Source organism: Agelaius tricolor, unplaced genomic scaffold (genome assembly GCF_023055355.1).
Source record: "Agelaius tricolor isolate 1412-34295 unplaced genomic scaffold, bAgeTri1.0.p SCAF_18, whole genome shotgun sequence".
NCBI classification, from domain to species: Eukaryota; Metazoa; Chordata; class Aves; order Passeriformes; family Icteridae; genus Agelaius; species Agelaius tricolor.
The window spans coordinates 9622559-9637787 of NW_027269278.1; the positions used below are offsets into that span (position 1 = coordinate 9622559).

At 55.0% G+C, this 15229-nt stretch overlaps 1 protein-coding gene across 1 annotated transcript; it reads right to left on the reverse strand.

The window, feature by feature from the left end:
* Positions 1-4021: 4021 nt before the first annotated feature.
* Positions 4022-10555, reverse strand: PITX1 (paired like homeodomain 1). The gene is made up of 3 exons (XM_071443736.1): positions 10393-10555; positions 7443-7648; positions 4022-4749 (listed from the first exon to the last, which is right to left on the reverse strand). The coding sequence occupies exons 1-3, from the start codon at positions 10553-10555 to the stop codon at positions 4210-4212; spliced, it is 909 nt and encodes a 302-aa protein (XP_071299837.1). The 3' UTR covers positions 4022-4209.
* Between the last annotated feature and the right edge of the window lie 4674 nt (positions 10556-15229).

The following is a 15229-nucleotide window of genomic DNA, read 5'->3' on the forward strand; positions in this document are numbered from 1 at the left end:
TTCTTAAAAGTAACAACTCAGCTTTGTTTGATGGGCTAACTGAGCAAAAACACTGTGTAGTTTTGTATTTTTGTTTGTTCTCAGTCTTTGTATATGGGCTGGTTTATAAGTGGGTATATTTGGCTGTTTTGATAACATCAAACTAAATATTTCACATGCAAGTTGCCAGACTGAAACAGAAAAGTCACAGATTCTCATTTAATTGATAAAGTAATTTTTACTTATACAAGCATATACTAAAATAATAAGGCCTGAAACTGTGCCACTGAAGTTAATGACAAACCCTTCATAGGTTTCATATAAAACCTGTATTTTTATTATCCCAGTTCCACTGACTTTTGTTGCAAGATTGCAGCAAATGTTAGGGCATTTCTAGGTGTTATTTTTATTATACAAAACCCCATTAAAATCTGTACTGAAGCATCCTATTAATTTAAATGGGACTTTGCATAGTTTGCTGAGTTCCAGGCCACAGATAAAGAGAAGTATGCAATTTAGAATTAAACTGACCACAGCTTTTTATTAGAAGACATTTAATCTTGAACGGACTGTGCAGTCTGAGGCATAAAGCATTTGTGAACTTCATCTGGGCTGGTGCAACCAGAGCTCCGCTGTGCAGCCGCTCCTGGGCTGGTCTGGGACCTCTCAGGACCACGCAGCATTCCCAAGCAAACCCAGGCAAAGCTCTCCCCAGGCAGCTTTGCTTTGGAAATGCTAATAGGTAAGCCAGCACACCCAGAACAAATGGAAAACTTGATTCCGGTATTTCTCTGGCTCCAAGGATCTGCTTGCCTTGACAAAGCCCGCAATCGCTAGGCAGAAGTCTGGGGACTCTCTGCAGCCCCACCGGGATGGAGCCTCTCGGGACCCAAGTGATGCAGCTTCAGGAACTCCAGCTCCAGCTTCACACACTGGAAACCACCGGGAGGAATGTGCAGGGCGAGGGATGGAAAACCATCGCCTCCGGTGTGTGGCAACACCCACCAGCCAGATGCCGGCAAGGGGAGTTCAAAACCCAGAGTGAGAAGGGTGGCGGCGAGCGGTGTTTTATACTGCCCTCCCCCCGTGGGGACTTTGGGAGTAATGAAGCATTAAATGACAGCCTTGCTCGGCTGCCCCCAGCGTGGGCACGCACCTGGGCACCTCCAAAGGCACATCGCTAAGGAAAACGTGCTTGGGCAAGGCAGTCCAAAGCCGTGCCTCAAACACCCCAAACCCCCCAATAATTCAAGCCCTAGCCATTGTGGGGGAGACCCAAAGGCTGCTGGAAGCGGGGCATCCGTAAAAGCGCACAGGGAAGGTGAAGGAGCTGCCTTCTGCTCAGTGTCTCCCTGGAATTTTCCTTTCCCTGAGCCATAAATGTGTCAAGATGCCCAAATGTCGCCCAGCAGCAGCAGATCGGCTTTCCGTGGGACAGTCCCGGGGCGGGGGGACACTGGGGAGGGACAGCAGCACAGGAGGCTGTGCCCCTGCTCCCCGGCTCTTTCCTGCAGTGTCGGGAGGGGCTGGGTGCTTCAGGACTCCCACAACAACTGAGACCTGGGGCAGGCTTTGGCAAAACGTGAACGCCGCGCTCTGATTCGGGGCTAATGGTGCTACCTCCAGGAACAGGAAAAACGAACACCTAAAATCCTGGCTAAAATCCCAGCGGAGGGCTGGCAGATCCCCTCCCGCCTGGAAAACGGGGGGGGAAATCAGCCCTTGTGCTGCTCTGGTGACGCTCCCGTGGCTATGGAGAGGGATGGAGCGGTCGGGGAGACTCGGACCCGCTCTGCTGAGCCCCCGTGATGAGAACAAAGCCTTGCGGAGCCCCCCAGCCCCAGAGAGAACTGCGATGCTGGGGGAACGGGGCCGTCCGCGCTCGCAACCAGCGCGTTTGGGCCGCGGAAGGGCCCCGGCCGTGGCTACTCCTGCCCCGGCTGCGGGTATTCCATCGATTCGTTATAGCAGTTATGGCAACTGGGGCAAAACATTAATTGAAATCGCAATAGTGAATAAATAGCGATTAAATCAGAGGGGTTTGTGCTTGCAAAAACTTAAAGGAGAGGGAGAATTAATCGAAAAATCTTTAAAATTCAGAATGTCGGGGAATTTGGAGAAACAAGAGAAAAACGCACCTTAGCGAAACGGGACGAGCGACTGCGGGAGAAGGAGCAGTGCCAGGGCTGCGACCCACGGGGGGCTGCAGGGTGCGGGATGAACTCTTTGGGGAGGGAAAAGCCGACCCACGGCACGGTGGATGCAGCAATGCAGCGGCAAGCAGGGCTGGATCCCCAGCTCCGGCCAACAGTCTGCCATAAAAATAAAATAAAATTGGACCTGGGGAAGGTTTGCACTGCCAGGGCTGCCCCGGGGAGCGGGGGCAGGGGTCGGGGCTCCTTCCCTGTCGGGACGCGGGGAGACGGCGCAACTACCGGGGGAAGCGGGGAGGGGGCTCCCCAAAATGTCACCACGGGGTCGGGGGACAGAAAGTCGCTTTTCTTCTTGTTTAGTCGCTTTCTTAGACACAGCCAGAAAAGAACATTAAAGGCATTTTTAGATTTCGTTTCGGTTTAGGTTTTTTTTTTAAAGTTTTCTTTTTTATTCCCATGCTCTTAATTTTGAAAAAAAAAAAGTCACAAAACATAACTTATAAAACAATATATATACTGCATCCTTATCCACAACAGCATAATTGAAACATCCAGCGTAACGTTTACCACAGGTGTGAAATACACTGGGAAAGAAGTACCGTGTGCATTTTATGTCTCTTTGTCATCTACAGGTAATAAGTATCGACAAAAATAAGCAACAAATATGCCTGCAATTAAACTTCATATGCCTTTTGTATGCGTATTAATAAAAATCATATTTATAATTTCCATGTTTTGTTTGTTGTTTTTATTTTTTTCCAACAAGCACTTGTAAAAGTATCTATATTTACATAATAACACCTTAAGATAATAACACCTTAAGAAATTTTTTTTGGTTCCTTGTTTTTCCTTCACATTTAGAAAAGCAAGGAACGCTTTCAGCTTTGCTAAGAACCTTTCCGGACGCCGAGGCGCTCTGTTTCTCTAGCAGAGATGCAGTATCTGAAATCACTTCATAACAAACCATTTTTCGTCTTTTTTTCGAGACTTTATAAACGGGGGTTGGTTTTCCGTTTTACTTTTCAAAGAGAAAAAACACCCCCTGCATTTAAATAAAGATGAATGATAATTTCATTATCAGGATACGACTTTTTAGGATGGGGAAAAAGATGAACAGTTTTCGCCTTGCTGAAGGGTTTCTGTGCTCTCTCACAACCGGGGATACTGCAGTCTTTTGGAAAGGATGAAGAGGTAGGAACCTTGAGCTGCTTAGTATCAGGAATGACTGGATTAGAGCTTCCAACTAAAGAAAAAACATCAAGAATCATGCATTTTAAAAACAGTTTATTCAACGGCCAAGGACAATGATCCGGCACAATGCAACGGTAGATATAAATATAACCTTATATAAGTGGTTGACCCTTGTCATTATTATTTTAATAGTTTCATACCTAATATTTCAACCATTTTTCCCCCTGCAGATTCTACTCTGCGATTTGGTTTTTTTTTTTTTTTTCCCTCCCCTCTTCCCCCAACCTTTTTTCTTTTTTCCGAGTGTGATTCTGTTTCTCAGTGGTAAACATTAACCAAACTCTTCCCGTGCGACAAGCGGCCAAGAACCGTCCCACCAGCTCTTACCACCGAGGCGTCCCCTCCTGCCGCCCTCCCCGCGGGGCAGCGGCCGCCGTACCGACTCCTGTGCAAGTTCAAGTAAACACATACAACCCGCATAATCCAGAGAAAAAAATTGCAACTCATCCATGTACCAGATTTCGGTGTCTCTTGCAAAAGTTTGCTGGTCCGTTTACGGTTTTAGATGGAGTTATACTTTTTTTAAAATTTTTTTTAAAAATATTTTTAAAGCACTGTTTTGTTGGTTGCATCGTTGTTTTGCCTTTTTTTTTTTCCTAGACAGTCGAAGTCCGCGGAGTTTTTGGGGCTTTTTTTTGGGGGGGGGGGGGAGCGGGGGGGGGTGTGTGTGTGCTTTATTTTATTTTTTTCCCTCTCTCACTTGCTTGGGTTTTGCTTTTAATCATCATCGGGTTTAATATTTTTTTTTCTTTTCCGTTAAACGTCGCTTTGCTTCTGCTTTGCTTTGTCGGCGGTGCTTTGTCGGAGGTGGTTTGTGTCAAGTCCGTCAACTGTTGTACTGACAGGCGTTTAAACTAGAGCCGGGGCTTTGCAAACTGCTGTAGCCGAAACTGGAGTGCTGCTTTGATTTCAGTCTGAGGCTGGCTAAGCTGGAGTTGCAAGTGTCCCGGTAGACGCTGTAGGGCGAGCCCGGCGGCCCGTAGGGACAGGCGGGCGAGGACATGGCCGAGTTGAGCGAGGAGCCGCTGATGTTGTTGATGTTGTTGAGGCCGGAGTTGGCCATGCCCGGCACGGCCGAGTGGCCCATACTGGAGGGCATGTTCATGGAGGGGATGCTGCTGGGCGCCGAGAACATGGACTGCGAGGACAGGGGGCTCATGGAGTTGAAGAAGGTGAAGCTCTTGGTGGAGAGCGGCGCCGGGGTGAGGCTTTTGGTGGCCCAGTTGTTGTAGGGGTAGCCGGCGTACATGTCATCGTAGGGCTGCATCAGCCCGCTGAACTGGGGCACGTAGCCGTTCTTGCACAGGTCCATCTGCTGGTTCCGCTCCCGCTTTCTCCACTTGGCTCGGCGGTTCTTGAACCAAACCTGCGTGGGGAGGGGGGAGCGACACGTCTCGGTGAGTGCGGGGCCGCAGCAGCCCCCCACCCACCGCCGCTGCGCAGATGCGCGCAGGGGAGCGCAGGTATCCGCGGCCCAGCGCTTCTCCCCGCGGCCCGGCCAGCTCCCCCGGGACTCCAGAGCGGGCTCCGCGGCCCCGCACCGCCTGTCCCCGCCGCCCCCCGCCCCGCGGAACGGGGTCCCGCTCCGCACGGTGCCTGCGCGCACGGCGGGCTCTGCGCGCATCCCTCTCTGCACAGCGGGATGCGCCAGCCGGAATGCGCGCAGCCGTCCCCGTTCCCTGTGCCGAGGGTGCCTGCGCAGGTCTCCGCGTCCCCCCGCGTCCCCCTGTGCCCCCCGCGCCCCTTTCCCGGAGCCAGACGGGGGGCGAAGCACGGCCCGCTCTGATTAGGGCCGGCTCGCCCCGGCTCTGCCGCGTTTCCGAAAGCTAATGCTGTGTAATAAAAGCCCCCTGTTACAGATCATAAAAAAAGGGATTAGATTAGTATGTTTAGGTTTAAAAAAAAAAAAAATCAATCCCTGCATCGCCCTCGGATAGATGCAACCTCTGCCTTTACATCTAATGAGAATTTACAGCCCTAACTAGGAAACAGAGAAGAGGGGCTGGTCCTGATGTTTGATGCGAAAACCGGTTCCAGTCTCTGATTATTTTTATACATGATAATATATATATAATCGTATATATACTATATATATAGCCCTCGGAAAGCATCTGAGTGCCCCCTGATTGAAGCCGGGCAGCTTCAAAAATGTTTAAAAATTGGTTAAAAATCTGCATCCTGCTGCCTGCTGCCGGCGCCCAGGCCGCGAGCCTCCCTTGCAGCATCCTCCCCACCACAGGCCGGATTTGTCCCAGCGGGTCGGAGCCCAGGAGCTCCCTGCGGACACCGGGCCCGGCCCCGCGCAGGCTGCGCTCCCTCCGGAGCCGGGGTGGGGGCGGGGGGCGGCTCCCGGGGCCTCCCCTCCCGGCGCAGAAATGGCACAACTATTATTAAATACCGGGCTCAAGGATGGAAACTCCGTGGGGGAACGGATGGCGGAGTCTATTTTAAAAAATAACAATAATAAAAAGAATCCTGTATAAATAGGAAACGAAAGCCAACATGTTCAAAACCTGTAATATACTCCTCGGAAGGTGCTTCCAGACAGGAATTTCCTGAAAATGAGGGTAATAGTTTTAATTATGGCTCCTAGACATTTTAAAGGAAGGCCCTCATAGCAAATTAAGGTTAGATTTGCAATCTGCCATCTCAAAACATCAAACCCAAACATCTCCACACAGAAGGAGAACGAAATGATGTTAATTGCAACTCATATTTTAGTTATATTTGTTCCCTGAAATATTCAACCAGTATTAATGTTCAGGCTTTGTTTTGTTTTAAACTCAATTAAGACAATGCTTTCAGACGCAATTGTTTCAGATGGGTGGTTACTTTTCAAATGTTTAAAGCAGAATCTCTGTAATCCGATTTGGTCACTCAAGGTTTAATTGCCAAGTTAAAAACAAAAAACTAAAAGAAAAAAAAGAAAAAGTGGATTTTCCGTGCGGTGGGGCTTTGCTCCGCAGTTCCCGTTTTTCCTGTGCTTAGCCCACGGTCCCGCAGTGTGCGACCACTGTGGAAACCGCGCGGGGAAATGTCTCGGGTGGAAAAAAAGCACTTGGGAAGTGGACAAACCGAGACACAGCGATAGATCCATAGGACCGAGCCGCTTTGGCCCGGTCCTTCTTTGCCAGGATCTTTCGCTCATAAATCTCTCTAAGGAACTGCCGAAACACACACACACACACACATACATGCACATATATATATATATATATATATATATATTTATATACACACACATACACACACACACACATATGTTTCTAGCCGTGTGCACCAACATTACCGAGGCCCTCGAATCTGGCTAAGAGAGGTGCATATATATATTTTTATATATATATATATATATATATATATATATATATATATATATATACTGTATGTGTATATTTACACCATACACACATATATATGGTGGCATAGGCTCCAAGGCGTGTAAAAATCAAGCGCCTTCGCGGTACAAGTTTGTGTTTTCAGCCCGTATTGATTTTGTGACCGCTTCCCGGCCCCTGCCCTTCGCTTTCGGCCTCCACCAGCAGCCGGCGGCCCTGGAAGACGCTCGGCCGGGAGGGGCCGGCCCCGAGACCGCTCCGTGCGGGTTGGAGCTCGCCATCGCGCTGTCGCCATACCCAGGGGCAGGGGTTTGGTGGGACATGGCCGTGGCTATTACTGGGAATAACCAGAGCAAGGGGAAATTGCTCGGATGGGATTTTGCTCCATCCCTGCCACGCTTTTCGTCCGGTCCAGAGGGTTCTTCCCCCCACAGTCAGACCCTTTCCCACCCCGGCCTTTCGCTGCTCCCTGCGCCGCTCGCCGCCCACTTTTCGAACCGGTGCCCAGCGCAAGGCCCACGGTCGCTAACCCGTTCCGGGCGGATCTCTCCGTGGCCGAGAGCTGAATTTCTCCGCTCCGACCTGGATCCCCGTTTTGGCCATTAAATCCAGCCCAGAGCAAGCCGTCGCAGCGCTCCCCACAAGGGGCAGCTGCCCCGAGCCCCCCACGCTCCGGCGGCCCCAGAGCAGAGCTCGCTCCCGGCGGGGCTGCGGCCCCTCTTACCCGGACTCGGGGCTCGGTGAGGTTGGTCCAGACGGCGATCTCCTCCCTCATGCTCATGTCGGGGTAGCGGTTTCGCTGGAAGGTGGCCTCCAGCTCCTGCAGCTGCTGGCTGGTGAAGTGGGTCCGCTGCCGCCGCTGCTTCTTCTTCTTCGCCGGGTCGTCGGCGGCCCCGTCTTCGTTTTTCTGCTCGCCGCTACGCTCTTTTTCTGCGAGGGGTCGGGTTGGGGATGGTTGGTTCATTTGGTTTTGGTTTGGTTTTTTTTTTGCTTTGTTTTTTGTCCCAGTACAGGCACACAAAGGCAGACACCCCCGCCCCGCACCCAGCGCTGCCCACCCCACTGGAGGCACGCGTGGGGGCACCCACTGGTGTCCCGCTGAGCCCTGCAGGCAGCGAGAGCCCCGCAGCCCATCCCGGCCTTTCCCGGCGCGGCTGGGGAAGGAGCAGGGAGCCCTGCCGGGCCCAGGGCACCCGGGGATGCAGCAGGAGGGACCCCAGGGCGGCTCAGCGCGGGTGACCGCATTTGCGGGGAGCGGGGTCCCCGTATCAGCGGCCGCTCCGCCTTTCTACGGCACCTTCTCGCTCCCTCCAAACCGAGGCGTGATCTTTGCTCCATTGTCTTTGTTGTGCTCGGCCGCGGTAGGAAACTTTGGGAGGGCAAGGGTGGAAAACCCAGGAGCAATTAATTGCAAAAGACCCCTCTTCGCTCCCCCACTTCATTCTCTTTTCATAATTATTTTATTCTTTATCTTTTAGGATTTTGGTGTTTATTTTAACACAGGGCTGAGCGAAGCCCTCCGCAAAAATCATTTCGGAAGAAGGAAAGAAAAAAGAAACCACCCAGGAGGGTTTTCTCGGCCGGGATTTGCGCGGGCTGGGAGCAGGAATTCAATACCGGTCCTGCGAACCCCCTCTCCCCTTTCGTAACGGGCTCTCCGCTCTCCCAGCCCGGTTTGGGCCCGGTTTGTCCCGGTTGCAGCGCTCGGAGAGGGTCTGGAGGCCCTGAACCAAAGTGCTCCGGGCTGGGCCCTGCAGGAGCGGGAAAGGTGCGGCCGGGCCGTGCAGGGCCGGGGGCCGCGGCCAAGCCCCGGCCTCGGTCCTGCTGCTGCAGAAGGGAAAAATCGCGGAGAGTTTTCTCCTTTAGAGATTTTTTCCTCCTCCTCTATAGATTGTTTTTGGTTTTGTTTTTAACCCCCTCTCGGAGGGTTTTCTCCCGCCGCCGGCGGGCCCGTGGGCATTTCTACAGCCCCGACCTCTGCGAGGTAAGCGGGGGTCTAAAAATAATCGCGTGCTGAATCCAGAGCCCGGGAGGGCTCGTCCTTGCAAAGTCACCCTTGGATCGCACCTTGCTGGGAACCCTGCACAGGGAAAGGGGTGAGGGTGCGACCGATCCTCAGCTGCTCAGCGGCCCCCAAAAGGGGCCGATCTCATGCGGGGTTTGCAGCGAACCCAAGGCCTCTCAGCACAGACCCCATCGCCCCAGGCCCCCTGGTCCCCAGACCGGCCCAGCCGCATGGCCCGGCGGCGGCGGCGAAACAGAAACAAAAATCATCCCCGCCAAAACAAATCCTCCCGCTCTCGGCCGCGAATGGCTCGGACAAACCGGGCCGAGAGGGAGCGGGGGCGATCGGGAAACGGCAGCGGTCCCGGTGGGCTCCGGCCCCCTCGCTCAGCGCTGATTTTAATTCTCCCAGTCCTCCCTAAAAATCCGGCCTCAGCGCAGGGCTGTGATGCAATTCCAAATCATAAGGCAAGGCATCTTTAATCGGCTTTTGTAACTATTTTTTCCCCCATTAAAAAATAAAATCTAAAGGTATTTTGCAGGTTCTCGGAGAAGAAAAGCAGGCAGCTCCTCAACCCTCCGGCAGCACCGAGGGGTCACACACAGGGGTAGGGCAAAATGGAGCAAATCTCCCTCTCTAATCTCCAATAATCCCCTCTAATCTCAGAGTCCCTTCCAGACGCCGGTCTCTAACTTTGTTTGCGAATCAGGCCGGGAGGCACAACCCAAACCCTGTTTATCACCGAGTGCCACTTCGGGACCCACTGCTACAACAGCCACTCTCTAGGTTAAAATTCCCAAGAGCAACAATAGCTATTAGAAAACTAAAATTACATAAAATATAAACTCCCTCTGAAACAGTCTTGCTGAGAAGGAATATTACACTCCTTCTTTAAGCTTTTGTTTCTCTCTTCTACTTTTCCCTTGTCATTGTAAAAATGTTGTTGTTTTAATTAAATGCAACCCGAGAGAGCCCAGCGTTCCCTGTAGCCCTCGCACACGGTGGTCAGGGCATGGGGATCCTTCCCTTTTCCTGCGGGGAAATCGCTCGGGCCCCGCGCAAACCCTCACCGCGGCCGCGCACATCCCCTCCGCAGCGGCCCGCGTTGCCTGCCTTGGCCCCACGCTGCCTCTCCAACTCTGCCTGCCCTTTCTTTTTAAAAATTTTTTTTTCGCTGACAGAGAGATCTTTTTCCATCTCTGCACCACCCGAGCTGGAAAATAAACCCGGGCAAAAGCTGACATTATTTCAGAAACATCCGGCAAAACCGCACTCCCCGAAGAGCCCCCCCTTCCTCCCGACCCCATCAATTAATAACGACAGTTTTTTATTTAAAAATAAATATAATAAATAAAAGAGAGCGGCTCCTGGGATGGGACCATGGAGCCATGTGTCCCCCCGGCGGGCTGTCAGCGCCGGGCACGGTGGGGGAGGCAGCTCCAGGAGGGCCCCTGGCCCCCGCTCCTGCTCCCGGGGCTCGCTTGGGATGAAGCCGCCGCGATCACCGGCAGCTCTCGCTCAGCCCTGTCCCTCCATCGGCTCCGGGAGCGCGGGGGTGCAGGCTCAGCACCCCCGGCCGCCCCGCGGAGGGAAGGCGCGGTGGGGAGGGGGAGGCAGCGCGGGGGGAGCGGGCCGGGGCCGCGGGGGGCGCGGGGAGGGGGAGGGTTACCTGGCACCTCCGTGTCGGAGGATTCACTGGCTGAGTTGTCGATCGGGTCTCTGGGTTCCGAGGATCTTTGCAAATGGAAGCTGGAAGCCATGTCATGGGAGGGTTGGGGTCTCAAGCTCTCAGGCAGTCTCTCCAAATTCATTCCACCTTTAAAGGAATCCATGGCAGGGGCGCCGGGCTGCCTGGGGGAGTTTGCAGGTGTTTATTCCACACAGAAAGGAACAAGGAGCTTTTTTTTTTAAAGAAGAAAAAAAAAAAATCAACAAAAACCAAAAGCAAATCCACTTATTACTAACAGTATTATTTTAAGGGTGTCGGAAGCAATCTGGGCAGTGCCTGGAAGGCGGTTGTCTCTGCTGGGGAGAGGCACGGCGCTCCGGCCGCATAGGCAGGGAAGTGGTAAAGATCCCTTATAGAGAAACGCGAGTTGCGAGTTGGACAGTTTAAAGCTAAAGAGATTAAAGTGACCTGCCCTAGAACAAATGCCTGTAGTTAAACGGGGCTCCTCCCCCTGAAGGTTAAAACCTCCCCGTCTCGCTCATGCATCACTCCATCTAGCGCTGGCCCAGCCCGGCCGCGCGGGACCCAGCTCCGCACTCCGCACCATCCGCGCCCCTTGCGCGCCCGCGGCCAGACCCGCGGCCCCCGCCGCCCCTGCCCGGCCCCCGCCGCCTGGCCGCGGCTCCTTCGGGAGTGCCTCCCCTCCTCCTTCTCTTCGCCCGCCTCCTCCCCCAAGCCCGGTGATGTATTAAAAATATTTCACAAACGAATGGAAAGGTGAACGATCCTCCGGGGACCCCCGCCCGCTCCCAGCACCCCGTCAGTTCGCCCCGCTCCGTAATCCCCTGCCAGCGGCAGCGCGCAGGTTGCGCCCCCGCGCAGCACGGCAGCCCCACGGGAACCCCCACACCCCTCCAGCCTGGGCCTCACGACCCGCGGAACCTCCGCAGCCAGCACTGGATGCGCACCCGCGCACTCCTCAGCGTCTCTGCGCGGGGCTAAGCGACCCCAGCACACGTTTCAGTCCCACGGGGAAGATGTTCCTGGAGGGGTGCTTGGGCTGCGGGCTCTGTCAGAACTGGTCTGAACCTTTTTTAACATTATTTTCCAGGCTGCGGGGGTTATTATAACGCTGCCCGGGCCCTGCCCGGCGGCCGGGGGAGCGCAGCCCGGGGAGCAGCGGCAGTGCCATCTCTCCCATCCCATCATCTTTCAGCACATGATTAATAACAAACAATTTTCTGCTGCAGCCGAACTCGCGGTGACCCTCAGGAGGGGTCTCTGCGACTGTGCCAGTCCAGGGCCCTGGGCAGCCGGCGAGGAAGGGGGTGGGAGACCTCCATCCCTCCTCGGCAGACCCCCTCTCCTGCATCGGTCCCGGTGCACCCTGTCCCGGGGCAGGGGCGTGTGGAGCAGGGCCCGTCCCCGGTGCGGCCCACGCAGGCCGGGATGGGGCCTTAGCCCTCCTGGATAACACCTCGGTGTTTTGGCGAAGTGGAAAAATCCACGGGGGAAGGAAGGTGGGAACCGCGGGTACCGCGGGTGAGGGGAAAGGGGAGAAGGGAGACGGGAGGAAGACCCTGGCTCTGGCTGCCATGGGAAAGGATCCTCTCTCCTCTCTACTTTCTCGGCACATTTTAGCTGATCTATCCTGACACTCTATTTTGCTTTCAAATCAAGTAAAGATGTGGGAGAGAACTTTTGAACTGTTTTATGGAAAAGTGGAGGGAAGCAGTGTTCCAGCCGCGCAGGCTTTTTCCGACCTCGCCGAGGTGATGGAGTCGGGCCCGCCCCGCACCCCCGGCAGAACCTGCAAGGCCTGGGGACCCCAAAGCTTCGAATCCCTTCACCTCTGGTCTTTAGCACCGTTCAGGGGATGCACATGTGGGTGCTGTCAGGGTCAGCTCTCCAGAGCTCTCTTTCTTTTTGTTGAATTTTTTTAGCGACATCTTGATGTCCTTCTGCCTGTTCACCGCTCCCGGCTGAACTTCGCCCAGGAGTCTGCAAACGACTGGGAATTTCGAGCACCCGAGGTGAACCAGACAACCTCGGGGCTGTTTAAGATGGACGTGGTTTAAAATGCAAATATTTACCAGGGTCTCTGAGTCTCAAGGGGCTCAGCTGATGCAGGAGGCACGGGAAGGATGGAGACCTCCTCCAGTGTGAGAAGCAAGAGGTGGGAGCGGCCTTTCTCCCAAGGAGGAGGGAGGTGAATATACTGCAAACGTGCACCGTGTCCGAGACCCTTCACCGTCCCCTTTTTCGCTTTATTTCCTGGATGGGCCTGCGGGGGCTCCCCCGCCCTCGGCGGAAGGGGGACGGAGCCCAGCGGGCCGTGCTGGAGGGAGGCGTTGACCTTAAGGGTCTTTTTCAACCTTGATGGTCCTGTGATTCCACGAGTCTGCCAACAGCCTGGCTCCGCTCCGGCTATTTTAAACCCACTGCTCGCAGCAGCCTCCGAACCGGAGGCAGCATTTTTTCGTTCCTTTTAATTTTCCTTTAAAAAAAAAAAATAATGCGCCGAATTACGGTTTTATTCTGTTCTATAAAATCTAGTTTTAAAATATTCGTTCTAGGTTCAACTTCTCCCGGCTGGGCGCAAAGATAGGCTCTGCCCGGGCACCGGCAGCGCCCGCGGTAACGCCGGGGCCGGTTGTCTTCCCAGCCCTCGGCTCCTCCTGGGGTGTCACCGGGGCAGACATCCCCCCATACCGCCCTTAAGCAGAGAGTAAACGCGCTGGCCCTCGGGAGCCGCAGCAGATCCTGGTTCTGCCCTGGCCGTCTCCATGAGCGTCCACCCCGGGCCGTGGTGTGAGCAGGCATTCACTGCACACCTGAGTGCGGGTCGGCAGTGGGAGAATATATCTATATCATAGGGTCTATCTAATCTAATTTTATATTTATCTAATCTAATCCATACCATGTATCTGCCTTCTCTGTGCGTCTCATACGCCTTTCGTGGATTTAGGGGCATCCTCTCACTCCGCGCTCTGAGCAGCGGGCACAGTCCTACAGCACAGAACCAAACCCCCCCGGTCATTCCCGGCACTTATGTCGCGACAGCAGAGCGAGCCTCCAGGGCGGTCACCGCCAGGTTTGCGCTTTCTCCTCTTCCCTCCCATCCCAGCGTTCTCTGCTTCGGCATGGCCAGGACATCTCTCCGCCGGCAACTCCTTCCACTGGGCGCTACGTCACGGCTCCATTCGCGTGACGTCATTCGTCGCCTCCCTGACTTCACGTCACACCTTTCGGCCAGGCCACGATCCAAGGCAAACCGTGATGTCCCACTTGGAGCCGGCTGCTCTCCCCGGGACTTGGAAGCGGCCCAGCGGCCCCACTGGTCGGGCAGGACGGGGGCCCCGGGCTCGGGTGCCCCTTTCTCCCACCTCCCCCGGGCTGAGGGGCTGCGGGGAGGAGGAGAAGGAGGAGCCGGAGCAGCCCGGCCGCAGAGACCCCGCCGGGACATCCCTGGGGAGCCGCGACCTGCGTGGGCGTGGGAAGGGCCGGGCAGAGGCGGAGGGAGGGCAGGGCCGGGGCGAGCAGGACCCGGGGAGCCCCGGTGGGGACCGGGGTGTCGGGACAGCTCCGCGTGGGAACGCTGCGCGTGGGGCGGCCGGAGCGCTGCCGGCACCCCCGGCTGGGCACTGCGGCAGGGATCTGTAAAACGCTGGAAACCCGCAAATAAAACCGCACCACTTCCTCCTGCTATAAATAACCCCAGAACTGGGATGGCGCTTAGAAACAAATCAGCGCTGGCCACGCCAGCGACAGCCCCATGAAGAGGAGACGCATCTGTCCGAGAGCGGGACTGTCACTGTCCCCGAGGGGACAGCGCCGTTTCACCCCGGGTGTCTGGAGGGGGTCCCTGCTTTCGGAGAGGCGCTCTCATCCCCGGCGCTCCCATCCCCGGCTGGTTGCAGTGGTTGCAGCCAATGCCAAACCACCTGGGCCATATATCAGGTGGTGAAGTTCAGTCTCTGCCAGCTTTTCCTTTTCAGATTTATTACCGTTGTATAGACTCAGATTCAGTCTATAAATTATTGGGAATTGTTACAAAAATGAAGACACGTCCTCCCAAGCACACCTCTACCCGAGAAGAGAGGGAAGCCTTCTGAGAAACAGAGCTGCAGTGAGGCAAGAGAGGAGGGAGAAGCCCCCCAAGGCAAACCCAACCAAATTCAGTTCAACCAAACCCAGCCAAACGCAGTCCAAACAACTCCAGTTCAAACAAACTCAGCCCAACCAAACCCAATCCAGCTCAATCAAACCCAAGTCTAGTCAGCCAAACCAAACCAAACCAAACCAAACCAAACCAAACCAAACCAAACCAAACCAAACCAAACCAAACCAAACCAAACCATAACGAATGCAACCGGACCAAGCCAAGCCAAACCCAAACAATGCAATCCCAGCCAAACCAAGCCCAAACCAAGACTGCCAAACTCCCTCGGTGCCCCCTTTGCTGAACCCAGGAGACCGGACCTGCTGCAGGAAAACGATTTTAATAATGGAACCATCCAAATGGGGGCACGGGCAGGCTTTGCTGATGCGCGGCTCTGCCCACGGGGTGCCCACGCGTGTGGGAAGCAGCGGGGTCCGGCGGTGCGCGCTCGCTCGGGTGTGCGCAGCACTGCGCGGTGCCCCGCGGAGCACGGAGCGCACTGCGGGGGCGCGGCTGTTGCTGCTCTGTACCGTGGGGGTGGTGTCCGCCGGGGAAGTGTTCCAGGGGTGTCCTGCCTCAAAACAGCTTCACCCCAAATGGAAAGCGTGACCCTCAGGCACAAGGTGGAGATCCGCCCCGCGCAGGGCAAAGCTCTGCTCTCCCCGCGCGACCTGA

Excerpts from the sequence above, each read along its gene's own strand:
- PITX1 (XM_071443736.1), bottom strand. The coding sequence starts at position 10,555 with ATGGATTCCTTTAAAGGTGGAATGAATTTGGAGAGACTGCCTGAGAGC. Across the intron at positions 7,649-10,392 it reads CTCCGACACGGAGGTGCCAG|AAAAAGAGCGTAGCGGCGAG; the intron begins GTAACCCTCCCC and ends GACCCCTCGCAG. Across the intron at positions 4,750-7,442 it reads TCACCGAGCCCCGAGTCCGG|GTTTGGTTCAAGAACCGCCG; the intron begins GTAAGAGGGGCC and ends CTCCCCACGCAG.